The sequence below is a fragment of the Myodes glareolus genome, chromosome 10 (genome assembly GCF_982192425.1).
Source record: "Myodes glareolus chromosome 10, mMyoGla1.1, whole genome shotgun sequence".
Classification (NCBI taxonomy): Eukaryota; Metazoa; Chordata; class Mammalia; order Rodentia; family Cricetidae; genus Myodes; species Myodes glareolus.
This window is the reverse complement of record NC_142035.1, coordinates 26,126,945-26,152,529: the sequence shown is the minus strand read 5'-3', so window position 1 is coordinate 26,152,529 and position 25,585 is coordinate 26,126,945. Positions and strand designations below refer to the sequence as shown.

At 47.5% G+C, this 25,585-nt stretch overlaps 1 protein-coding gene across 3 annotated transcripts; it reads left to right on the top strand.

Annotated features, from left to right (window-relative positions):
- Positions 1-2,127: 2,127 nt before the first annotated feature.
- Ccm2l (CCM2 like scaffold protein) lies at positions 2,128-19,016 on the top strand. 3 transcript variants are annotated; one of them, XM_087911105.1, is made up of 10 exons: positions 2,128-2,231; positions 5,293-5,460; positions 8,557-8,640; positions 8,731-8,911; positions 9,718-10,172; positions 12,628-12,763; positions 14,794-14,857; positions 16,569-16,698; positions 17,153-17,291; positions 18,134-19,016. In XM_087911105.1, the coding sequence occupies exons 1-10, from the start codon at positions 2,202-2,204 to the stop codon at positions 18,436-18,438; spliced, it is 1,692 nt and encodes a 563-aa protein (XP_087767231.1). In that variant the 5' UTR covers positions 2,128-2,201; the 3' UTR covers positions 18,439-19,016. The 3 variants fall into 3 exon arrangements, with proteins under 3 accessions (XP_087767231.1, XP_087767230.1, XP_087767232.1); XM_087911104.1 differs by having other exon boundaries at positions 8,728-8,911; XM_087911106.1 differs by lacking the exon at positions 14,794-14,857 and having other exon boundaries at positions 8,728-8,911; positions 18,134-18,325.
- Positions 19,017-25,585: the final 6,569 nt, after the last annotated feature.

The window sequence follows — 25,585 nt, the reverse complement described above, 5'->3', positions numbered from 1 at the left end:
GGTCAGCTGTCACATCTCTCCTCTCTGCCTACGACTCCCATTGGCGATGACCGCTCCTTCCTCTGGGCACAGAGGTGATTTTTATCATCCTCTCCATGGCAATCCAGGCGGCTGATTTAACGGGGGCTGGAGCTTGACCGCTGTGCTGATGAGGCTGACAGCAGGGGTTTCGCTGGCTCTGCTTACCGCATTTTTGATTCACTGACTGAGTTTGGTGATGTGTGTTGTCATTACGTTTCTCTTCCATTCTGTCCCTGCTACAGCTTTCTGAGGAGAGTGCCATTATTATCCTGCTTTTAACACGTGAGGACTCTGGGGCTCTGAGACGGGACGTAAATTGCTCAAGGTCATTCATGATTGAACCCAGGTCGTCTGTCTCTGGCTGATTTACTGACACTAAGCACTTAATCTATTCAGGGCTCTGGTGCAGCAGGCAACACAGAGGCTATTTTGTCTTCCTCGTCGTCTCCACAACTCTCCTTGTCCTAGCTGAGAGTCCAAGCAGTGACATTTGGCCCTGTTAGTGATTCTTGGAATAATATAAGGTCCAATTACAGTCGGGGAGGCTGAAGCTCAGAGAAAAGGAAGGGCTTGCAAAAGCCAGTTACTGAAGCACCAGGAGTACTCGTCACAGCCTCCTATCATGGCAAGGGTCGGGAGTTCCAGACTGACTCAGGGGTCAAGTAGCAATTCTGATACGTAGAACAGAGTCAGGGATGGGCTTTCATGTCCTGGTCTCTTTTCATTGGTCCAACAGACTGACTGTGTCTTGGTGCTCAGACGTGACTGGCAGATGTAGAAGCTTAGGAAGGAGAGGCCGTGAGTCTGGCACCAAACTGCCTGGACCGTTTCCGTTCTGATGGGAGAGAGAAACAGAAATGGCTAGAACTGGGGGTGTCCTGTAGCTCACACACCCAGAAGCAATGAGAGCCCTGACCTTTCACCTCCCCTTTCAAAAGCACCATGCAAAGAGTTCCAAGTCCTGGCCCCTGCTCTTTACTATCTGTGGCCCCATGTCTCCCGTGGCACATCCTGACCAGCAAGGTAGAGATGTGGGGTCACCTTTCCTTGGGTGGGACCCAGAGCTTAAAATGCTCACTGCAGTCAGGGACACAAGCAGAGCAGCTCCAGAGTTTCAGCATCCAGACCCAGGCACCGTGGCAGGTATGCGTGGACCCTCAAACGTTCCTCAGTGTGCGTAAGGCACACAGGACGTGAGCGTCCCAGCAACATTGGACACTAGACTTCAGGTCCAGCCAAGCTAGAAGCCCTGGGGCCTCATATTCACTATATGGCACACACACCTCCAGTATAGAATGTTTGCTGAGCACACCACCTGTGTGACCTTGAGCCAGGATCTACACTTGAGTCTGGATTTTTTTTTTTTAATTTATATAACAAAAGGCATGGTTTCCAGATATAGCAAAGAATAAGAGAGAAATGAAAGATGCCAAAAAGACAGCCCAGGAGCCACAGATAAGGAGATAGAATTTGGTTATTTATTTATTCATTCGCAGTGCTAAGGCCAGAACCCAGGGCCTGTAGTCTGCTAGGTTAGTGCTCCACTACTGAGCAACACTGTCAGCTCTAGGAGCTGATATTTATTGAGTACTTAATACGTTACAGCAGCTCTTCTGAGTGGATTTAATCAAGTTTTGCGATCATAAGGTCAAGCTGAATGTGGAAACTGAGATACAAGTGGTTAAGCAAGCAGCAGGCAGCCAGTCCCAGAGGCCCCCATAGACCTCCCCTCCGAAAAGTAATGATCATCATTATTATTAATTTAATCTTAAATTGCTTGGACACAGTTTGAAGCACTTTCCACCCACTCTCGTTTATTTCTCAGGGAGAGACGGGGTTTTCTCTTGCTGTAAACAGAGAAGTAGGCAGCAGGTTTCAAAGTCACTCAGCAAAGTTGGTGGCAGACAGGGGATGATCCAAAGGAGATCTGCAGCTTGGGGGAATTTTCTCAGTCTGCTCCAACTGCCAAGCCCTTGGATACCACCATTGTCTCCCATCCTTCAGTTATGGGGACCCAAGGCAGTGTTCTCCACCTACCCCAGCCCCCACCGTCAGATGGGAGGGGCAGGAACTCTGATGCTGGTGGAGTTTCCGACCAGGCAGGAAAAAGAACAAAGGAAGTGAGGGGGGTCTGGCGGGGGTGGCCAGGAGGGTGGCAGGACCAGAGGAACCGTTTCACCATGGAATATGAAGCCAAGAAGGGGAAGAAGGTAGGTGGGAGTTTGCGAGGGACAGGGTTGAGAAATTTTCCTGAAGCTGGGGTCGAGAGAGGAGCTGGCAGGGAGGTGGCAAAGGCACCAGAGAGACCTTCTGTCTCCTTTGGAAGGATCTGACTTTCTGGCCCTGGCAGCCAGACATCTGGACCCCGTTCTAAGCTTTACTCTTAGTGGCCTCTGCCATATTGTCCCAAGAGACAGACGGCATCTTTCTGGGAGACCTGCTTTCTGGACATTCTGGGGGTAGCTTCCTACTGCTTCTCAAAGAGAGTGACAGACAGACACCCAGCAGACACATTCCCTGCTCTCCCAGATAGAAAGGCCCAGCCAAGGTGATTATGGGCTGGCAGATTGCCCAGTCAGGCTGGGGCCTCCCACCTGCTCCCTGGTTGTCTCCCACCTTGGGGCAGGGACTCACTTCTCAGTACAGATCACCAAGTCCCCTCCCCCATCTTCCTCTTTTCCTGAATTTGAATAGTTTTGCTATATGTTATAATTCCAACTCCACTCCATCCCCATCCCCCCAGAGCCCTCTTCACCCAAGAAACCTGGCTCAGAATGTTTTATAAGGTACTCCCGTGAGGCTGGTATGATGGCACAGGCCTGCAATCCCAGCTATCTGGAGACTGAGGCAAGAGGATTGCAAGTTTAAGGTCGGTCTGCATAACTTAGTAAGAACCTGTCTCAAAATTGTGAAAGTGGGCTGGGGGTGTCTCTCCATGATCAAATACTTGCCTAGCATGCATAAGACCCAGGTTTGATACTCAAAACTGCAAACTGATAATAAGAATTTTAAGTGCAAAGAGGGTAGGGGACACAGTTCAGAGATATTTGTGTATTTTTATCCTAGATAAAAATCCCCAGTATTGACACATATGGCCCATGTGAGTCACTGGGGCCAAAATATACACATGTCTTCTCTTGGGTCTATGTATTGATTTACGAGAAAGGGTCTAGCCATGTAACCCAGGATGATCTCGAACTCACTACCTAGCCCAGACTGGCCGCAAACTCACAGCAACTCTCCTGCTTCAGGCTCTTGAGTGCTAGAACTCACCTGGTAAGGCCCATTCTTTTGATAGATGCTTACTGAACACCTGTTCTGTGCTATGAACTGTGTGTGCCTCGTGCTAGAGATGACAATGACAAGCAATGTCAAATAGGGTCTCCGCTTCGGGAGCTCACAGTCTCATGAGGGAAACAACGATTACTTTTTTTCAAGGCGACAAACGGAGTTAATGTAAATGTTTCGCGAAGCTGCTGCGCTCAGTGCTGGAAGATGCAGCGTTAGGGTATATCCAGTCTTAGATTGCTGAGTTGGGCATAGGAGCTAATGGGTACAAGGAAAACAAGTTGGGAAGAGTGTGGGGGCTAAGGAACAGCATGCTCCTTCCATGGTAGGAATTAGACAGACTGAGCAGCTGAAAGATGGGGGCAAGGGGTGCTGGATAGTAAGAGATGGGTGGAAGGTGGGACTGGACCACTTGGGGCAAAGACAGACAGACAACACACACACACACACACACACACACACACGCACACACCACTCACGGGTACAGGACAGCGTCCTAGCTCTAACGAGCTCTGAAGGCTCTCATGAGTTGTCTCTTATAATCCAGCCATGATAGATGCATGGCTCTCCGTGCCCTGATTCCTCTCCCTCGCTTTTGAACTCTCTGGGGTCTTATTCAGCTGTGTCCTCTGCTTGGAGAGCTTCTTCCAGATTTCTGGCTCTCATTTCTCAGAGTTTCCAAACACTACTGCAGACTCCATGATTGTCCCTCGGAGACTTGAGTGGTGGTATGTCAGAATCACTCAGAGACCATGGGGGTCTCATCTCCAGGTTCCGACACATGGATCAAAGGGCAACATGGGAGCTGGGCAGATGGCTTGGTTGACAAAGTGCTTGCTGCACAGTCATGGAGACCCAAACCCATATTTAAAAAAAAAAAAAGCCAGAGTAGTGACATATGCTTGTAATCCCAGTGTAGGGGACAGAGACAGCAGATCACTGCAACCAACCTGCCTGACCTGCTTGGCAGACAGCTCCCAGTAACACACCCGAGGTCGTCCTATGACCTTCACAGGTGTGAACGTGACCTGTGCACACACACACACACACACACACACACACACACGTACTGAATCAGAATTCTCAAGCACAGTCAAGTCTGGCATGCACTACTTTCGGCCACTCGTCATGATCCTGGAAGCAAAACTGGGGTCTAGTGTTTCCCAAATCCCAGCATCCGGCACCCAGCACAGGCATGAATGAATATTTGTTTAATGAACATGTAGTCCTGAATGCACATTCCTAGGTGGCGGCTTCTCTTGTTTGTACTTGTCTTGTGGAGAAACTAAGCAACATGCGACACATGCTACCAGAAATTGTGATTTGTTTGGCTGGGGCATATGTAGTCCCAGCGCCCAGAGCTATAGGAACTGCCAAGACAGTTCTAGATGCTACCAGCGAAGGGAGGCCCTGGGGCTTCATATTCAGTAAGTCTAGATGGGACCAGCACGCAGCATTTCTCAGAATCCCAGGTTTTGCTGCGGCTGGTCCAGGAATGCCCATCTAGAATGCAACTCTGGGGCAAAGCTTACAAATTCTCTGAGCTTTGGGCACTGCTAGGTTGGGCTGTGCCCTGGAATCTGCACCTGTAGCCTTGATCCATCCTGGGCCTTCTTATACTGGTGCCTTTGGATTATACTTCCGCTTACTGATTGCTTATTTCTAACTCATGAACATGCGATAGCTTAACAAATGCCTAGACATCCCCCAGTTAGCGCCCAGCCTTGGCGGCTCTTTGAATCTGGTTGGCAGGAACACCACCCTCCCCAGAAGGTTTGGGAGCTGGGATGCCTACCTGGACCGTCACCAGCTGGTATTCTAGCTCTCGTTATGGGGCTTCGCTGCTCCAGCTGGGAAAGAGGAGCCGCAGGGCTGCTCCTCCTGCAGATTTAGGAGGATTGACTTAGGTTGTAGAAGTAGAACTGAGCTGAGTGCTCAGTAAAGCCAGCGCTGTTGTCACTGGGACTCTCCTGTCTCCCCCAGGGCTTTGTGTCCCCCATCCGAAGGCTCGTGTTCCCAAAGGCTGCACGCCAGGCTGCCTTCAGGAGCAATGTCAGTCGCAGGCCCCTGCATTCTATGCCTCTTTATCCTCCCGACTACCTCATCGACCCCCACATTCTGCTGTGTGACTACCTGGAGAAAGAGGTCAAGGTGAGCATGAGAAGGCTGGGGGTGGGGGGACCTTGGAGGCACACCAACTCCTGGCACACCCTGTTTCACATGAAGGAAGCTGTGGCTCTTGGGGAGCAGCCCCCTACCCCACGGCCACAGGCTGCAAATCTTCAGCAGGTGACACCTACCCACGGATCCCCCAGCATTCCTGCCCCAACATGGGGCTCAGAACCTACCCCCACAGGGAGCTGCGTGGGAAACTGTGCTGTGTTCTCCAAAGCTCAGCCTACTCATGAGATTTTTGTCTGAAGTCTCTACTACTCAGTGTCCAAGTTAAAGGCAAGGGAGAAGTTGAGTGTGCGGCTCGGTGGTAGGACATTCGCCTGGCATTTTGGAGGCGCCAGGCTGCATGTCCAGTGCAGGAGGCAGGGCTGGAGGTGGGGTGGGGGGAGAAGTCACAGTAGAGGACTTTCTTACTACTCAAAAGCTTTTGTATTTTTGAACCACCAAGAAGGAGCACTGGGGAGGGAAACAGGTTCTCACAGCCAAAGATTGGTGTGAGGTAGGGTTCGAGCATTGAACGAACAGGCTACCTGATCAAATTTTAATTGCAGACAAGTAAGGATTATTTGTTTTAACATAAATATGCTCCAAATGTTAAATGGAACCAAAGGTACAAAAAAATCCTAAAAACAAAATTGTTGCTTAACTGACATCTAGTATTTTATCTGGCAACCCTATAAATAGAGAAAAGCCAGAAAATGAATATGTTTTTCTCAGAAAACCAAGGACTGATAATTTGAAGAATAAAAAGAAAAAAATATGAGTGGTGAGATTATCCCAGAAGACTGCAATTAAAGTAATAAAACGTTAATTCTTATACTGAATAATAACATTTAAATAATGTTGCCATAACTAAGAATGGATGGGGAACTCACATATTGACTGAGAGCATCATTTTTTCTTTTTATTTATTTTTCTCTTGTACAATACATCCTATTCAGAACCTCCCCTTCCTCCAATCCTCCCAGTTCCCCACCACCACCTCTCCTCTCCTCTGTTTCCCTTCAGAAAAGAATAGGCTGCCCAGGGATACCAAATAAACAAAGTATAGCAAGATGCACTTAGTCTAGATAGTAAGACAAACCCTCGTATCAAGGCTGGACGAGGTAACACAGATGAGTAAACGGGTCCCAAAAGCAAACCAAAGAGCCAGAGATGCCCCCATCCACTCCCACTGTTAGGAGTCCCACAAAAATCCCAGTCTAACCAACCACAGCATGCATGCAGAAGGCCTGGGGTTGACCTATGGAGGCTCCATGATTGTAGCTTCAGTCTCTGTGGGCCCTTTGAGCCTTAGGTAGTTGATTCTGTGGGTTGTGTTCTCATAGTGGTCTTGACCCCTCTGGCTCCTACAATCTTTTCTTCTAATAGGGTTTCCCAAGCTCTGCCTAAAGTTCGGTTGTGAGTCTCAGCATCTGTTTCCATCAGCTGCTGGAGGACGCCTCTCTGATCACAACTGGACTCGGCACTGATCTATGAGTATAGCAGAATAGTGTCAGGAATCAATTGACCTTTTTTTTTTTTTTTTTTTTTTTGTCAGTCCTGTTTTGTTCTACCCAGTTTCAGGTTCCTGGTCATCCAGGCAGTATTGGGCATGGGTTCCCTTTTGCGGTGTGGGCCTCAAGTTAGGGCAGTCATTTGTTGGCAACTCCTACAATAAAGCTTTTTATTACTTTTATTGTTTGTTTGATTGAGACAGGGTCTCTCTGTGAATCCCCGGCTTTTCTGGAACTTACTCTGAAGACCAGGCTGGCCTGGAACTCACAGAGATCCACCTGCCTCTGCCTCCTGAGTGCTACAATACCACCGCCTGGCAAGAGAACATCATTTTTTTTAAAAAAAAAAAAAAAAGAAAGAAATAATATATTAATTCAATGCTCCTTTCCACTTAATCTGCAATGAGGTTGCTAAAAGGATTAATAACGCATGGGGTAGGGAGAGTCACTGGGCAAGACAGTTCCCAGGGTTCCTTCAAGATTTAATAGTAGAGCCTAGGGCAGATGTGGAGAGGGGAATGGTTCAATGGGTAAAGTGCTTGCTGACAAATCTGAGGAACAAAATACCAATCCCCAAACTCTTGTAAAGTCAAATGCACACAAAACATTCACCTATGACCCTAAAAAAACCCCACAGAGTCAAGATGGTAGGGGGAGGTGGAGAATCCCTGGAAGCTGATGAGCCAGCTCTTCTGGCATGTGAAGTATAAAACACACACACCGCCTCCAACAATGTGGAAGACGAGAGCTTATCCCCTGACGTCCACACAGGTGCTGTGGCATATGCCTGCTCTCATTCACAGGAATATGCACACACATAAACACAAAAAATGGCAGTCTGGCCTAGCGGGTAAAGAAGCTCTAAACCTGATCGTCAGCATGGCAGTGAGGCGGGGCAGGGAACACTTTTGCTTCCTGCAGAACCTCGTAGAGTGAGATGGCCATGTGCTAGTGAATATGCGCTAGCTGTTGGAAGTGGGCTCTGGCACATGTAATCAATCAAGCCTTCTCCCTACCCCACAGAATATGATGTCACCCAGGGAGATCTTGAACTTGCTATGTACCCAAAGATGACCTTGGACACTTAAACTTCCTGCTTCTACCTCCCAAGTGCTGGATTACAAGCATATTCCACTACAATCTGGCCAGCCTTACCCTTTCTAGCTATAATACTGGACCAGACTACTGTGTTGAGTCTTATAATCCTTAAAGCAAAGGTGAATGAATGGGGGAAATATATATATATCAGAACTGGATTATTAGCCCAGGTTTTTTTTAGCAGAACAGGAACAGAGAGAGAGAGAGAGAGAGAGAGAGAGAGAGAGAGAGAGAGAGAGAGAGAGCGCACCAAGTGTGGCCCAGATTTATGATGGTCTCTGACTTCAAATGATACAATCAAGAAAACCCTTCACAGGAGTGCCCTGCTGCCTGGATTTGCGTTGATTCCATATGTAGTCAAGATGACAACCAAAATTAGCCACCACACTGGTTATCATTGAGATTTCAGCCTGCCCTGCATTAACAAGGAGGCTAGAATCTCCCAAGGCTTCACGGTGACCTCCCATTTCCCATCCAGTTCCTGGGCCACCTCACCTGGGTGACTTCCTCACTGAACCCCTCCAGCAGAGATGAGCTCCTGCAGCTGCTAGACACCGCCAGGGTGAGGCTCTGCAGAGGAGGGAGGAGGGCAGGGTCCCCTTCCCTTACCCTAGTCCCTGGGGCTCAGGTGATCCGACCCACCCCGCAGCAGCTGAAGGAGTTGCCTCTGAAGACCACGCCGGAGCAGGACAGCATTCTGAGCCTGTCGGCCCGCTGCCTGCTGCTCACCTGGCGGGACAACGAGGAGCTCATCCTGCGCATCCCCACGCACGAGATCGCCGCTGCCTCCTACTTGCAGGATGACGCGCTGCACCTGCTAGTGCTTAAGACTGGTGAGGTGCGGGGGAGGGGAGTGGGAGGCCAACCTGCAGTGCTGGGACCATTGAGTGAAGGGCGCCAAGGATGGGACCGAGGCTGGGAGAGGGATGGCAGAAAACCTGAGCACACTATTCTGAGACTAAGGGACGGCAAAAGAAGCCATAGGCAAGACCAGAGAGTCAGGGTTTGAAAGATGATGTGTAGGCAGTCTGACCAGATTAAGGAAGTAGGGTAGGGCGGAGAAGTTGAAGTCCCGAGTTCAACGCAGTAGAACTTAGTTCAACCTTAGTAGAGTTCAATTTAAAGGTCATAAAAGACAGCACCCCTCGGTTCTGACAGTAGGGGGCACCCTCGGGTTAGGGGGAGGATTCTGGACTTGTAGGCTATTTCAGTCAGCAGTATCGGGGTGGGGGGTTGGGGGGGTAAGGACTGAAGATAGCAGGGAAAGTCGCATAGGAAGGCGGGAATGCTTAGATCAGGATCACCATTCAAATGAAGGATACGGAGAAGGGACAACTTGGACCGCCACCTTCAACTCAGAGAGTAGGTCTTAGAGGAAGAGCACTAGAGTGTGTGTGTGTTGGGGGGGGGGGGGGGGGGGGAATATGCTACCGCCACCCTTGAGGTCTGGGACAGAGCCAAGGCTGGAGGCGGAGTCATAGGCCCAGGGCGGGTCCAGAAAGTCACGAAGTCAGCTCCCGGGCACTGGTGCCGGGCGGAGTCTTAGAGCAGGGATCCCAAAACTGTGTGGCGGCTCTCCAGATGGCCTCCGAAGGCCGCATTCTCCTGCTATTGACCGACCATCTCCGGCCTCCCCTAGGTCTGGGCGTGGACCCTGTGCCCGCCGGCGTGGACGCCAGCCCCGGAGGTTCGGGGCGCGATCCGGGCCCTCCGGGCGCCGCGCCCGAAAAGCGGCGGGTGGGCACTGCCGAGCGGCGCCACACCATCTGCAGCCTGGACTGGCGCATGGCATGGGGCGGGGGCGCCGGCGCCGAGGCCCGGGCTGCGGGCGGTGGCGGCAGCTTGGAGCGGCAGCGCGCCGGAGCTCGGGCATCGGGCAGCTGGGAGCGGCGACAGACGTTCAGCGGCAGCTGGGAGCGGCGGCACGCCGGCGGCGGCGCGGGCAAGCCGGGTGGCAGCTGGGAGCGGCGGCAGGCGGGTGGCGGCGTAGGCGGCAGCTGGGAGCGACGCCATCCCGGCCCCAACCCGCTGGATCCCCAAAACCCCAGCCCCGACGCCTACTGCAACCTGGTCATCCTCGCTGTGGCCAACAGGGTGAGCGCGAGGCAGTGTTGGCACTACCATACCCTGACAGTCAAAATCGCACTAAACACAACACCCACAAGTGAAGTACCCACTCAAGATAGGCATGGGACACCACTAACACTTAATCCCCACAGCAGCCCCTAGGGCAAATACACCTGTGCCCATTTCTTAGGGAAAGATGCAGGCGCAAAGTTTAGGTCCTGTGGAAAGCAGATGACTTCAAGATTCGAAAGCAGAAAGTTCAAAGCCTTACTCTTGGTAACTAAGGTAGCCACCCAAAGCAGAAGCTTTGCCATCATTCTTGCCTGCCCTGCCTGTCACCTCTCTATCCCTATTCACTCTTGTTCTCACACACTTGAATATACGTGTGTGTGAGTGTGCGTGTGTGTGTGGGGGGGGGGTTGTTTTTCAAGACAGGGCTTCTCTGTGTAGCCCTGGCTGTCTCGGAACTCGCTCTGTATCTCTGTATACCAGGCTGGCCTCGAACTCAGAAACTGTCCTGCCTCTGCCTCCTGAGGCCTTCACCACCACTGCTTGGCTGACTTCATAGTGTTTATTGAGTCCAGCTGTGTGCTCCACACTGGGCTAGACGTTGTGTGTAAGGAGGTGAGCAAGCCATTGGGTGTTCTCTCTTAAGGAGTACCCAGTCTAGCAGGTGCTTTCAAGTCCTGAGCCTTCCAAACATTTCCTCTGCCTCAGGGCCCTGGGCCCTCTCTGAACAATGAGTGTGCCTGTCTGCAGGGAGAGGTGGCCTGTCCCTGGAGCAGCACAGTGGCTCAGGTCCCCACGCTGAGTTCTCACTTGGCATCTGGCTCTCCTTTTCCCCGCACTCCTACCCTGAGCTCTTTCTTGGAAGCTGGTACCTCCTTTTCTCTCCAGCCTCTTAAAGTGGGGGTTGTCCACATGCTATCCTCAATCTGCTCCCCCTTATCCACACTTGTTTCTAGGTGAGTTAGACTCTGCTGCCTTCTAAAACCTGAAGAATACCCTGAAATTTGTCTCTAACCAGATCTCCACTCAGCCTGTCCTTTCCAGGATCTGCTTGTCATTGCAGAATGAATTTGACCCACACTGAGTTCCCAGTCTCCTCCCAGACCTGAAAGCACCTTCGTCTCCACATTTCATCAAATGGTAGCTCCATCCTTGGTGACTTGGGCTGAAACCTTGCAGGGGGCCTTGGTCTGTCTTTCTGTCTCTGCCTCTGTCTCTATCTCTGTCTTACACACACACACACTCATACACACTCAATTTACTCTGTCAATAAATCCCACTGGCCTTATTTTTAAATATATGCAAATCCTATGCGCCACACTGTCCATACCCAGCTTCATCTTCACTTGCAGGGATAATGATGTCATGCTCCACTCCTTTGGCTCAGCCCTTTCTCACATTCTGTACTCTACTGCCACCTCCCACACAACTTCATCCTGGAGACTTGACTAGGGTGATGAGGACATGAAGAAGGACAGACACACAGACACATATACAGTAAAGCTAGGATCAGATGAGTCATGCTGGCACTCTGATAGGAAGTGAGTAGCCTGTGTGATAGGGAAGGGAGGAAGAGACCCTGTTTCAACAGGAAAACTTAGTTTGTGCTGTTTAAAATGAAATAAGGAGAAGAAACGGTCAGTAGAACCAAGGGCCTTCAAATTGGTTCCCAGACAGGCAGCCATGCGCCTTAGCTGTCCTCCTCTACCGTGTGGGCTTTAAGGCCTCAGTCCTGACCTGGTGGTGGAATGAATAAGTAAATGAGTTGCTTTCCAGGGGCCTGAGCTTCTGGCCTCCTGTCTGAGGCACAGCAGTCCCAAGCACAGCAATCAGAGCTAAAACTCCTGGTGCCAGCATTAACTATAAAATGGGGTGCCTATCTAACCTGTTTACTCAAGGGTCATGGTAAGTTTCAGCCTTGGTATTACTATCTGTACCTGCTATGGTCATTGATACCCATTCTGAATTACACTTTAGTTTTTGTCTTAGGCTTTTTTAGAGGCAGTATACTCATAAGTATGATCTTTTTCAATCATGAGACTACTATTATTGCATTGCTTCCATTATTGCATTGGGTACCAAGCAGCCCAGAGCTGTGTATTGTGTCCGGTAATAGTTAACAGCACTGAGCCTTTGATTCTTTGAAGTGTCCCATCTCCTCCCGGGACTTCAGCTGCTGCCTCTGTACAGTAAATTAAACAAACCCTATGTTAGATAAATTTCATGATAGGCCATGAATCCCCTGGAAATCTGAAATGTACCTTAATGGTAGAGGGGTCAGAGTTGCCTCTGAGTTCCACAGAAGGGTCATAAGAACAAGAGAGGAGCCATGTAATTTTGAGGGGAAATATCTTGTATTGACTTAAGGGAGTCTGGGGGCAGGGTGTCTCAGTGCTGGTTCACACTGCCTCTGGGGAAGCAGGGCTGCCCTGATGGTGGGTAAGAGCTGAGCTCTCTTCTTCCCCTGGACCAGGATGCTGCTGAGGAGTCCTGTGCACTCATCTGTCAAGTCTTCCAGATCATCTATGGGGACCAGAGCATCGAGTGTGTAGACCGGGCCGGCTACCACTACAGACCCACGCCTAAGCGGCCATGGCTCTCCAGCTGCAGTGAGTATCCAAACTCACACAAAGCACCGGAAAAGGCTGAGTGTCCTGAGTCAGGGCTGATAAAGGCTGTTAGGGGTTTTGAGCCGTGCCCCTGGTCTAGGGGTCCACTTAAAAGAATGCCCATCTTCATGATGACCTCTTAAGAGATGATCAGGTTGTTGTCACGTCTGGGATGAGTTTGAACTTGGGCACCTGAAACTTCTCACTTGTTTTGGGTGTCCCTGCTTTGCAGAAAGTTCAGCTCACGCATTGTGAGCTGAGCCATCTCACTCCATGAGGCTCCTAGATTGTCATGTCTGAATATCCATGTATGCAATCAAGGACTGGAACAAAAGTGAGACTAACAGGGGCATTCATTGAGTGCCAGTGATGTGCCAAGCACAACAGCAAGGTGCCAAGTCTTCTTGAATCTTCATAGCAACCTACTTGCCTCATTCACCTAGCACAGGACTGGGCATACCGCAGAGATAGGCAGGTAGTCTTTGGATAAATGAAAACCACTCAGAGCCTGGGCTGGTGAGATTGAGCCATCGCTCAATGGGGAAAGGTGCCTGCTGCCAAGCCTGACAACCTGAGTTCAATCCTCAGGACTACAGGCTGGAAGGAGAAACTGAGTCCCAAATGTTGTCCTCTGATTTCCTCATGGATACCATGGCATATACAAACTCAAGTCCAATGATATATGCACAAAATATATAATTTTGTGTAATTATATTACTAATTATAATTAATATATAATATTAATATAATAATTATAATATAATTATTGTAATTATATTACTAATATTATTTTATTAAAAAATAAAAAACTTCTCAGAGCTAGACATAATGGCATATGCCAATAGTCCTCAGCTCTTGGTAAAATAAGGAGCAGAGTTTAAGGTCAACTTGAGCTACAATGAAGAGACCTTGTCTCAAAAAAAGAGAAAGATCTAGGTATGGTGGTGGTACACATCTTTAATCTCAGCACTTGGGAGGCAGAGGCGGGCAGACATCGATGCATTCAAGGCCAGCCTGGTCTACATAGCAAGTTCCAGGCTAGCTAGGACTACATAGTGAGACCCTGTCTCAAAAGGGAAAGGGGTGAGGAGCCTTTCTGAGGCCCTGTGGATCCAGTTTTACAATAAAAAAAAAACACATTGACTGTCAGAGTAGTCAATAAATTTTCATAGGTCACACAGTTGGTAAGTCAAAGCTAGAATCTAAACCTAATCTGTCTAGTTCCAGAGCTTCTATCTGCAACAGCCTCTCTGTGGGCTATCCTCGAGGCCACTGAGTGAATCTCCTCTCCACGGCCTGCTATAGGGTGGTCTCTGTCTGCGCAGCTCCAGAAGCTGGGGCACTGGCCTTCTGAAGACCCTCCTACCTGCAGCTGTGCCTGCTGGGAAGCTGTGCTAACTCATCAGATCCCATGTGGATGAATGAGAGCACTTATCTGGTAGTCGACAGATTCATTCATTCAACAGATATTTACCAAGCCCTTACTGTCTCGGGCCCAGTTGTAATCTGCAAGATGTAGTAATGGTGGGCAAACTGAGGCATGGCCCTGCCCTTCTGTACCTTGCATGGGATCGTCACAGAGATAAATGTCTAACCACAGAGAGTGTTATGAGAACCTGGAATGAGGAACTGGCCTCTGAGAAGGCAGGGTGACCAAGTGACCCCGAGTGAGCTGGGGTGCAAGGGTCATGCGTGGGCAGATGAGGAGCAGACTGAGGAGGAGGCACAGTCTCCACAAATAATGCTACTTTCCTTTCAGGCTCCCAAGCCAGCTCCCCCTTGCAGAATCGTCCTGACTCACCTAAACATACACTTGCCAACACTTCCTCATTGGCTCTCATCTGCTGCTCCCCATATCCCAGCAAACAGGCAGATGCTATGAGGATTAGGGAGGTCAGTTGCCCAAGGTTGACTCTGTGTTGGGACTGGACTGGAGCTAGATCCCAGGGTACCACTAAGGTTGGTGCTTCAAGGAACCTAAGCTATTGGTCCCTGCACATCACTTCTGACACTTCTGTTTGTGGTCCCAGGTGAGAGCTGCCGCACCGATGGGACGTTTGCCTACGACGCCGACTTGAGCTGCTGCAGCTCCTTGTGGGTATTGCCTCTGTCGGGGATGCCCCTACCCAAACAGGGCCACTCCTCTAGTGCACACGGGGGAAAAGGGACCGAACCCTGATTTGTGTGAAGGGTGGGATGTTAGCAGAGCTCCAGATAGACCCTGAGAGACCTAGAGAAGCCGGAACTCAGATCTGGGTTCCACAGAGGTCTTCAGGTCTCCTAGATTTAGTGACCTGCAGAGCCCAAAGTTACAGCTTATGCTGGAAACAACATTGCTTTACCTTAGCGTTGGCTCTGTATAATAGAAAACTCTGAGGTGGGTAGGCTTGCAATGACATAAACTGTAGCAAGAGTTCAGGGCTTCCTGGTCCTCTGGCCCCCAAGCCTGTCTTCTGGTTACAGCTTCCTCTTCACCATCCTCAGAGTGACCTCATGGTCTAAGCTGTAGCTGCAGCCATGCAACAGTGCACCAAGCGTCTCTATAGGGAGGATGGAGGCCAGTGAGTCCTTCAGCATCACCATGCATGCTTAGCATACCAAAAATCCTGGGCTCCATTCCTAGCAACACACACACACACACACACACACACACACACACACACACACACATCCCATCTAGCTTACACTTTAGTAATTGGAACTTGGCTGCTTGATCAGAACTAGCTGCAAGCAAGACTAGAAAATGGAGGCTAAAACAGCACTTAGGAGGTGAAAGCTGGAGGATCAGAAGTTCAAAACCCACTTCAATCACATAATGAATTTGAGGCTACTCTGGGCAGCATGAGATCATCAAAAGAACAAAAACAAACAAACAAACAAAAAAAAAAAAAAAAAAAGAGTACACACTCTTGGCCAGGAAGCTATGTTGTCCTGTAGATAATAATAGAAAGTGATTTTGAAACAAGTTAAAAACCAAGCGAGGTAGGAGCCCAGAGTGAACATCCTATTTTAAAAGCAGTTAATAAAGAGAACTTTCTACGTGACTTGGAGGTGCTCCTGAGTTGAGAGACTGTTTGCCTAGCACATCAGAAACCCTGGTTCCAACCCCCATCACAACTTAAACCTGGCTTGGTAGCTCATGCCTGCAACCCCAGCACTTGGGAGGTGGAAGCAGGAAGATCAGAGGTCCAAGGCTAATCTCAGCTACACAGAGAATTTAAGGCCAGTTGAGGTCATGTGTGACCCTGTCAAAAACAAAACAAAACCCTCCACGATGAGCCAGGCAGCCTGGTTTACAGGAAGGACTCCAGAAGGAGAAATTAAGGGCCATACAATTTAGCACAGGAGACAACCTGCATTGAAGAGCAGCTTCCTGGGTTATGGGAGAGTCAGAATGGGGCCTTACTGAAGAACCAGGGGGGCTTCCCAGAACTGGTGATAGTTGAGCTGGGTATCAACTATCACAGAGAGTGAACGTAGCCACACAGGAACAGCAAGGATTCAGAACACACTCTTAGAGGCTCTGTGACTGTAACATGAGCTGGGAGAAAGTGGGGAGGAGAGAGGATTCTAGGCACAGGGAACAGCATGAGCAAAGGCCCCGATGGGTTAAGGAAGGCAGTATGACCAGAGTTCTGAGAGCAGGAGAGAGTTTCAATGATTCTGGGCCTCGTGAAGGGTCGTGGAGGGCAAGATGAGGTCTAGGAAGGGGCCTTGAGCCATGGTATATAGGCCCAACCAACTTTAACCTGCCCTAGGGAAAGGAACAGAGGTTGGTGAGGGTCTGTTCCTCCTGTCTCTGCAGCAATGGCTCCCAGGACACATTTGAAGCATGTTACAGCGGTGCATCCACACCATCTTTCCATGGCTCCCACTGCAGCAGTACCGACCACAGCAGCTGGGCCTTCGAGCAGCTGCAGGATTACATGGTCACGGTGAGTGGGGCTGCAGTGCTCCGCACAAGCATGGTGCATTGCAGGAATCATCTGTGAGAGCGCAGAGGCCAGGGAGGGAGGTGTGGTTAGGAGAGGCCGGCTTAGAAAAGCCTTGACTGGCATTAGCCAGCGCAGAACGCTCCAAGCATGTTTTTGTGCATTTCTGTCTTTGATTTTTTTTTTTTTGACAACCCCAAGTCAGGGGGCTCCCTCCCTCCTCACCCTAAGTGTAGAGGAGGAAAGCAAGAGTCAGACCACAGAGTTGGTCACTAAAGGCTTGGGGCTCCGGAAGTTGGATACACATCCCATTCCTAGATGCAAAGGACCAGATGTTCTGCCAGTGGAGGCAGCCTGGACCAGGCGGGCTGCCAGAGAGAACTCCAGCATTTTCAGCAGCAGTTGAGTATTGTTGTGCTCTGGGACTGGTCTCCAAGGGTGCCCCTTACTCCCACAGCTGCGGAGTAAGCTGGGTCCCCCTGAGATCCAGCAGTTTGCAATTCTGCTCCGAGACTATCGCCTGGGGCTGCCTATCCAGGACTTCTGTGCAGGCCTGCAGAAACTCTACGGGGACCGACGGAAGTTCCTTCTCATTGGTAAGCAACAGCACCCTTTGGCTCCAGGCATCCCTAGCCCAGCACCACCTGGGAGGGCTTTGTTCTTCCAGCTCTTAAGGCCAAGACCTAGAGACCCTGGGACAGAGAAGGAGAGCAAGACTATCGAAAAGGGAAAGGAATTTCTGAGAACAGCTGACATGAACAAAGCCAGCAAAGCTGGGTCAGGTTGTGACCACATGTGCACACACGCGCGCACACGCGTACACACACACACACACACACACAGCCTGTGTGGGCTCAGTCTCAGAGAGGCAAAGGAAGTTGTCTAGAGTCACACAGCTAGTGGAGGGGAATTCATAAGCACCACAGGAATAATTTTGGCAGCAAACAAGATGTGTTTGGCGGTTATCATGATCTCATAGACTGTCCCCACTTCTGGGAAGTAATTACAGTTACTTTGTGCCCATTTGCATGTGAAGAAACTGAGGCTCAGAGTAGCAAAGTAAAGGAAGAAAATCAAAGAGCTAGAAAGGGCCAGGAGCAAATCCAATGTTTATGGGCCTCAACGTGGGAAGTAACTGTTGTTACATTTGCACCAAAACAGGTAAAAATCTCTCTTTTTACAGGTGAGGAAAGTGAGGTTTGAGTTAGTTATTTATTAAAGGCTGTGTAGCGAAGAAGTGGGAATATAACTCTAGGGATATACTAAGCTAGCAAATATGTGGGGAATCTTGTGTCATTTGCTGTTTCATGAGGTTAAAAAAAAAAAAAATCTTGGGTAAAGCCACACTGGCAGAGACAGGATTTGAACTCAGTCTTCCAGAGAGGGACACTCCACAGGCTAGCTGAATGAGGGAATCACCTTGCGCTGTGTCCTGTAGGGATGCGGCCCTTTATTCCGGACCAGGACATTGGCTACTTCGAGAGCTTCCTAGAGAGTGTGGGCATCCGCGAGGGCGGTATCCTCACCGACAGCTTTGGCCGCATCAAGCGCAGCATGAGCTCCACATCAGCCTCCGCAGTGCGCAGCTATGACGGGGCGGCTCAGCGGCCCGAGGCACAGACCTTCCACCAGCTGCTGACGGACATTACACACGACATCGAGGCTCTGGCCCCCGACGACGATGATGTCTATGAGGATGTCTCCCCAAGCGGGGGCGACCAGGGTGAAGACAACTACCTGTAACCCTGCTGCCCGCCTCAGGTCTTGCACAGTTGTTTGTGGGACACCCTCCTGCGAGTGCCTAGATAGCCTGGATTCCCATCTGTGCCTTTCTAGGCTTCTGTTCCTGCAGATGGATTTCCAGGGCTTAAATTTCTGCAATACCGAGAAAGTCCTGCAGGTGGCTTTACTCGAGGGAGAGCCAGACCCTAGAGTTCACTGCAGGATGAAGAATCGCTCCACCTACTGGCCGACAGGAAAGAATTCCAATTCAAGCCCCAGCTCTCTGCATGCCTCGTTCAACCTCAAACCAGGACCATTCCAGAGATCTCTTCGATTTTACAGGCTGAGAAACTGAGAGATTTTTTTGTTGTTGTTGTCCGAGTTTTTTTTTTTTTGCTTTTTTTTTTAAAGGAATGGATATCAGGGAATGCCCTTGTTCTTCTCAGATATCGCTAGCCATTTCCATATCTATACAATAATTTCCATTTCACTCTCCTCACATGTGGTCATGGGGATGAATGGAGGTCAAGACCTCACGACGTTTAGGTCAAGACCTTAGCCTAGCATGCAGAGGCCCAATAAATGCTGTTTCCTTCCAACCGGAATGTTTTCTGACTCAGTTTTCCTATCCTTCCTGGGAGCAGTGGGTGGAATGAGCTATCACAAAGACTGAAGGAGTTTCTAGCTTGAAGAATAAGTAAGACTGGCCTTCACAGTGGTCTCATAGCCTGGCCCTGTGCCCAAGTCCCAAACATGCACTCAGGACTCTGCAGGTGCTTACCCTGGAGCTGGGAAAGTCAAAGAACTATGCAGGCAGGCTCGGCTGTGATCTATGGAGGTTAAGACAAGGCCAGCCCTTGGCACCGCCTGAGTGAGGACAAGGAGCCTTGGGAGAAGGCCAGATACTTCAAGAAGAGATAAAAAAATGTGTCTGCAAAACCTTGCAAAGCCTTCCACGGCCAAATTCAGATCATGTGACCCCTGGGCCTGTGCTCCAGCTCCCTCTGGGTTTGTGGCCGGTGATCGTCCCCTCACCACTGGTTCACGCAAGGCTCTCTTGATATTCTGCTCCATCCCTCCCCGTCCACATTTTTCTCCACACCACAAACCCCATCCCTACAGTCAAAACTCATCCCTGTCCATACAACACACAATGCTGTGCCAGGAAGATTGCACTGTGAGCAAAGTGCCTACTGCGAAAGTATGGTGGCCTGAGTTCAGATCTCTAGCACACATGTAAAAAGACATGGTCCCATATGTCTTTAACTCTAGCTGGGGTTGCGGGTGCGGAGAGTAGCCACTAATCAGTAAGTGTGGGTGAGAGACCCTCAGCCCAGGACGATGGCTCAACTTGTAAAGCATTTGCTGCATAAACATGGCTACTTGAATTCCAGGCCCAGAACCCATATAAAAGTAGATGAAGGAAACCAGCCACACAGAGCTCTCTTCTGACCTCCACGCATGAGCACCGTGCGTCATCACCACCACCCTGCACATACACATGCACAGACACTAATAATAATAATTTTTGCTTAAAAAAGAGAGACCCTTTATTACCAGGTAAGGCAGAGAGAGACTGAAGAAGACACTCAGCACTGACCTCTGATCTCCACCTACATGCAGTGGGTACCTACACACACACACACACACACACACACATAATGCAATGCTGTGTGCACATGAGCACAGCATCAGTGACATTGTATGGGTTCTAATTCTTCTTCGGCTTCCATTCATAAAGTCTATAATTTGGGTTGGATGGTCAGTGGTGTAGTATTTTGTTTTGTTCTTGTTTTTGGTGGGATCATGTTGTGTCACCAAGGCTGCAGCCAACTCAAGATTCTCCTGCCTCAGTCACTTGAGTGCTTGAATAACAGGTGTACGGCACCATGCCTAGCCCACTCCATAGGGTTTTTAAGATCCAAACATATTCTTGTGGGAAAATCTAGCTTATTGCATTCAACAGCTGCCAGATATTCCAAGTTAATCATTCCCTCTATTTCCCCATTCCCCTGATGATGGCCCCCAGTTTCCTTTCAACCTCTCATACTACAAACACTGCTATGATGAACATCTCTGTAGTCGGCCCTTGTGGACCCATGTGATGATTCCTTTGAGCTCTGCCAGGAGTGAAATTAGTAGATACCACACATATGTGTTTAAATTTCACAAAACCCTTCCAAAATAGCCCAGTCATAGCTTTCAAACAATGCTTTTGCCTTGTGCAATCATCTGTTTCCTTATAATGTCTGACTACAATTGTTCTCTATCAGTTTGGATGTGGCAACTAAACAGGACTCAGCCTCAAAATTAAAAAGTCTAAGAAATACTGGTGCTGTAAGGATTCCTACAGCTGGTAGCCTTTAAGTTACACGCCCATTTGGGCGTGGCCTCTTATACTGTAAATGCCGAGAAAAGTGCACGTTTCCTCTCTCTTCGGGCTGCGTGATCCCAGTTGCAGGATTCTGGTGCTGTTCTCTGTTCAAACAGAGGACTGTGATCTGTGAGTCTACCAATAAATAAATAACCCTTTATTATACTCAATTCTGAGCTAGTGTGAGATTTTTTTTTAGTGGCCGTCTTCATCTGACGTCCACGTGGATCCGAACTTCACACCTACCAGGTGGACCAGTCTAAAAGGCCTAAACGGTCCACAGCCCAGAAGGTCTCCCACCCTCACCTGCTTGGCTTGCTTTCACTTACTAAGTGATTTTTTGTAAAACTCCCACCACAGAGGAGCTAAGTGCACACCGCAACTTGGAAATTTCCCAAGCTCACACATATGTCCCCCCCCCCACTGCCATGTTCCCTGCCACACGGATTTGTCAGGTCCTCTAGCACAAGGTAATGCAGAAATTGATCAATTATTGATTGGTAGTGTGTTGAAGGTCTCAGAATTCCATAAGAAACATCATGTCAATAGCCAAGTTTTTTTTTTTTTAAAAAAAAGAGTTTTCTATTACATAGTAACAAGCTAAGGAGATTATAAAGAGATGTCCTACTTGCTCTTTCTATAACCAAACACTGCTACCTGCAGGGAGTGACCCAAAGGGTACTCAAAGTAATAAAATCTGACAGATGGGTGTGTTCCACTTTGCAGAATTTGGAAAATTAAAATGTGTGCACCACACAATTTAAACTTATTCAGGTTTTCAATGGGCAACTGCTTTGAGCTCAGAAAAGGCTGATTCAGTAACCACACATTTATTAGAAGTTATGGCCATCATGGGTATACCTGTACAAATAAAGACAGATAATGGTCCAGCATATGTCTCTAAGAAAATGAAACAGTTTTTTGCTTATTATAATATAAAGCATATTACAGGTATACCAAACAATCCTACAGGTCAAGCAGTTATAGAAAGATTAAACTGAAATATAAAGGATATGTTTAAAAAAGGGATAGAAAATATCCCCAGAAATAAATTACATAATGCTTTATTAACCTTGAATTTTCTTAACGCTAATGTTAAAGGGACAATAGCAGCAGAGAGACATTCAATAATAGAAAAGTCTTCTGAATTAAATGAGCTGGTGTTTTTCAAGAATGTGTTGACCTCACAATGGAAGCCAGGAGACGTGCTACATTGGGGAAGGGGGTTTGCTCTTGTTTCAACAGGAGAAGAAAAGTTATGGATATCATCAAAATTAATAAAGATTTGGCTTGAAAAAGAAAAATCTCTTGAGAAAGAGAAATGATGGCTCATCCACAACGGTGACAACCAATCAGGTGGGAAGGAAACCTCAATAGGGTTTGGGCAGGGTTCTGTTCTTGTCTTTGCAAGAAAATACTCATCTTCAGAAAGTCAAGAGACCTAGAGGCCTAAAGAGGAAAAGATAATTATCCAGAGATGATCACCAAGCAAAGAGAGTTAAGACTTATGAGGACAGGCCATCTGAGAGTAAGAATCTCTAAACATAAACTAGAATAATAGTCATGACTCACTTAAAAATCAAAGCCAGATTTGGAGTTGGACAATGGTTCTGTCTTTCTCTATACCGAAGCATGTTGTTAAAATAAAAATTCAGAGTTTCTCATGTCAGGAGCCATGGTATAGGACAGAAAGAAGAGAGAATTTAGGAAAAAAATTTACTTTTATTTATACCTATTTTTGTCTCTATCATACCTTTCATTGAATATATGTCTATATAAATAATATTTAAGTTTTCTACAATGAACAATGAATTTTTTTGCAGAAATCTTTGGAGTTTCCAGGAAGAAGATGGGGTCTCACAACAACAACTCCACCTGGTTGATACGACGTTACGATGCTGATAACACTACTATAAGACCTGTTTAGATACCAGCTGCTCAAGATGGTTCCAACTTGGTTAGCTGATATGGTGCACTTTTTTACAATGGTCTGGCCAGAACTCCAAATTGGAACCTCAGAAAAACCCTACCAAATACTCAGAGACTATTTGCATTTATACCAGACAGTAATTTTGAAACTTAACCATCATTTTACTTTCACAGTATCCCATAGAAAGAACATCCCCCCATGACAGCTGGAAGTAATTCTAGAAGACAATGTCCCCTCTCCAAACAAAGTTTGTCTTCAGAGTTAGGGACATCATTTAGAGGTTGATTATAATTGGTATAAGGTTGGGGATTTGGGGGAAATTATGAAGGCTCAGGGATCTCTTGGAAAAAAAGGGAAATTGGTTGGGATAATAGATTAGTGCTCACACTAATAATAATAGTGAGTAATAGAATGAATACTTGTGAGCTATTATTTATAGGCAATATTTATATTTATAAACTATAAAATATATTTATAGTTTACATTGGCAAAGATTCTTGTATATTGATACAAACTTAAGTTATATTGAACATGTTTCTATTTTCATCTACAATATTTGTATACCTAGGCAAAGTTATTTTGTCATATTGTATGCATGCATACTTCTACCTCTGCTTCTATCACTATACATTTTGTATATTGACATAATTTTAGAATATATTTATCATATTGCAATATACATTTCTACATCTGATCAAGTTACTTATACATTGTTTACATTTTGAGGCCATTGTCCTCATTTGTTGTGCAGTTGTTTAAAGATTGTTTAATATTCTAATATGAAGTCTTAGTCTTTAAGTTATATGGGTATTAAGAATTATAGGTCAATAGTCATCCATGTTTGTCATACTTATAGTTAGACTAATCAGGTTCTTTAGATACATAGAGATTGTATTCTGCATAGATAGATAATCTTCAACCACTTCAAAGAGCTGTAGAATATGGCATTTAAATAACTTAGGGTTCTGCTGACATGAGACATGATTGCTCCTGGCAGTACCAATCTATTCCTGAGAGAGTGTTGAGCACTGAAGACACTCCACTTGGAGCTTGTTTTCTTCTTGGCAAAACTGGCCTTTAGGCAAGGAACTGCCCATACACTGACCACTGACAAAATGCACAATGCTTGGACAGGACAAACAAGATACAAGAAAAAAGACTGTCAAATCTTGCCAAGACAGGGTAAGACGGTTTTGAAAATTTTCCTGCCTCTGGAAATGGTCTGTCAGTTACTCTAGGCCTTAGCCAAAGTTGGTTGCTCCAACATTGCAAATGAGACTTTGGGTGATTGTCCAGTAGCCAGTTGTTTCTGTCATTTGTTGCACATTTTGAAAGTTGCTTGATTGCACTTCCTGCTTACTCAAGTAATATTATTTCCCTTCTCGGGTCTTCAATGAGGTTGAAGACTAGACAGTTGGAGTAACTTTCCTCTCATGACTTTTCCAAGTTATTTATAATAATGCAAGACTTAAACTCCTCAGGATAGGAGAAGCATTGAAATATTTATCACATGTTTCTTGCTTGATATTGTTTATGCTGGTTGTAATTCTAATTTTTATACCTAATATTTGTTCTTATTGTATATAATTTTGTGTTAGGCTTAGAACTCTCTTATTTAAACAAAAGGGGGAGGTGCTGTAGGAATTCCTACAGCCTTTAAGTTACCTGCCCACTTGGGCATGGCCTCTTATATTATAAATGCCGATGTAAGGCTCTCTCTTCCGGCTGTGGGATTCGGTTGCTGTTCCCATTCGAGCAGAGGACTGTGATCTGTGAGTCTACCCCTAAATAAATAACCCTTTATTATACTCCAATCTGAGCTAGTGTGGGATTTCTTTTTTAGCATCCATCTTCATACTGAGATATAGCTCAGTAGTACAATGTTTGCCTAGTGTGTATGTGACCTTAAATTTAATTCCCAATAACATACACACCAGACAAGTATATATTTACCGTGCATTCTCATTTCTGTGTTAATCCTGAGATCATTGTTGCTGTTGTTGAGATAGTGCCTCATGTAACTCAGGCTGGCTTCAAACTTCTGATCCTCCTAAATTCTAGGACTAAAGATGTGTACAGCTCCATGCCTGGCTTGTGGAATGTTGAGCATCATAAGTGCCAGGTGAGCATTCTCCCAGCTAAGCTATATCCTAACCCTGCTCCGAGCTGCTCCTTTACTGCTTGCTCACTTCCACTGGGTTTCCTGTGTTTTTTACATTCATTTGCAAGACAGGCATTCAAATTTTAGATATCACTTTAGTGTTGGATATTGGTGTTTCACATATCTTCTCCCAATATGTTGCCCATCTGTTAAGTTTCTCCATAGCATTGATTGACTAACTTCAGTGTGCCCCTCTGCCTCCAGGATGGTTTGCTGGAACCGACTGTTGAGTCACATACCCAGAGTTCTTGACTAGGTAGGGTAGATGTGGAACCAGAAGTTTACACTGCCAACCTGAACTCTAGTGGTTCTAGTGACCCAGAGAACTCATGTGGAGAGAGGTTAGTCCACGGTGCCTGCTATTGAAATAAATGTGTCTGTTGAACATGTTCTTTAACTCTGATGTTGCCTGGAGATCAAGGAGGAGACGTCAAGAAGCCATGTTGTACAGTGAACTGCAATCTGGACTGAACAACAGAGTGCATCTTTTCAGCCTCACTCCTGCCTCGCCTCCTACCCTAAAGGATGTGGTGATGCTAGGTGACACCGGGTCTGAGGCCCCAGGGGTCTTAGGAAGTTACTGAGGGAGACAGCTTCTCTCAAAGGCTTTTAAGAACTCAGGTTTTGCCCATAGTCCTAGCCAGGGTACCACAGCAGCACTGTGAGAGACACTAGACTGGTTCTTACCCCATATCCCTGAGCA

What these genes read in the sequence shown, in the direction of transcription:
- Ccm2l (XM_087911104.1), top strand. Translation starts at nt 2,202, where the DNA reads ATGGAATATGAAGCCAAGAAGGGGAAGAAG. An exon ending in CCTGCTAGTGCTTAAGACTG is followed by an intron (nt 8,912 to 9,717) that starts GTGAGGTGCGGG and finishes GGCCTCCCCTAG; the next exon opens with GTCTGGGCGTGGACCCTGTG. An exon ending in ACGGAAGTTCCTTCTCATTG is followed by an intron (nt 17,292 to 18,133) that starts GTAAGCAACAGC and finishes TGTGTCCTGTAG; the next exon opens with GGATGCGGCCCTTTATTCCG.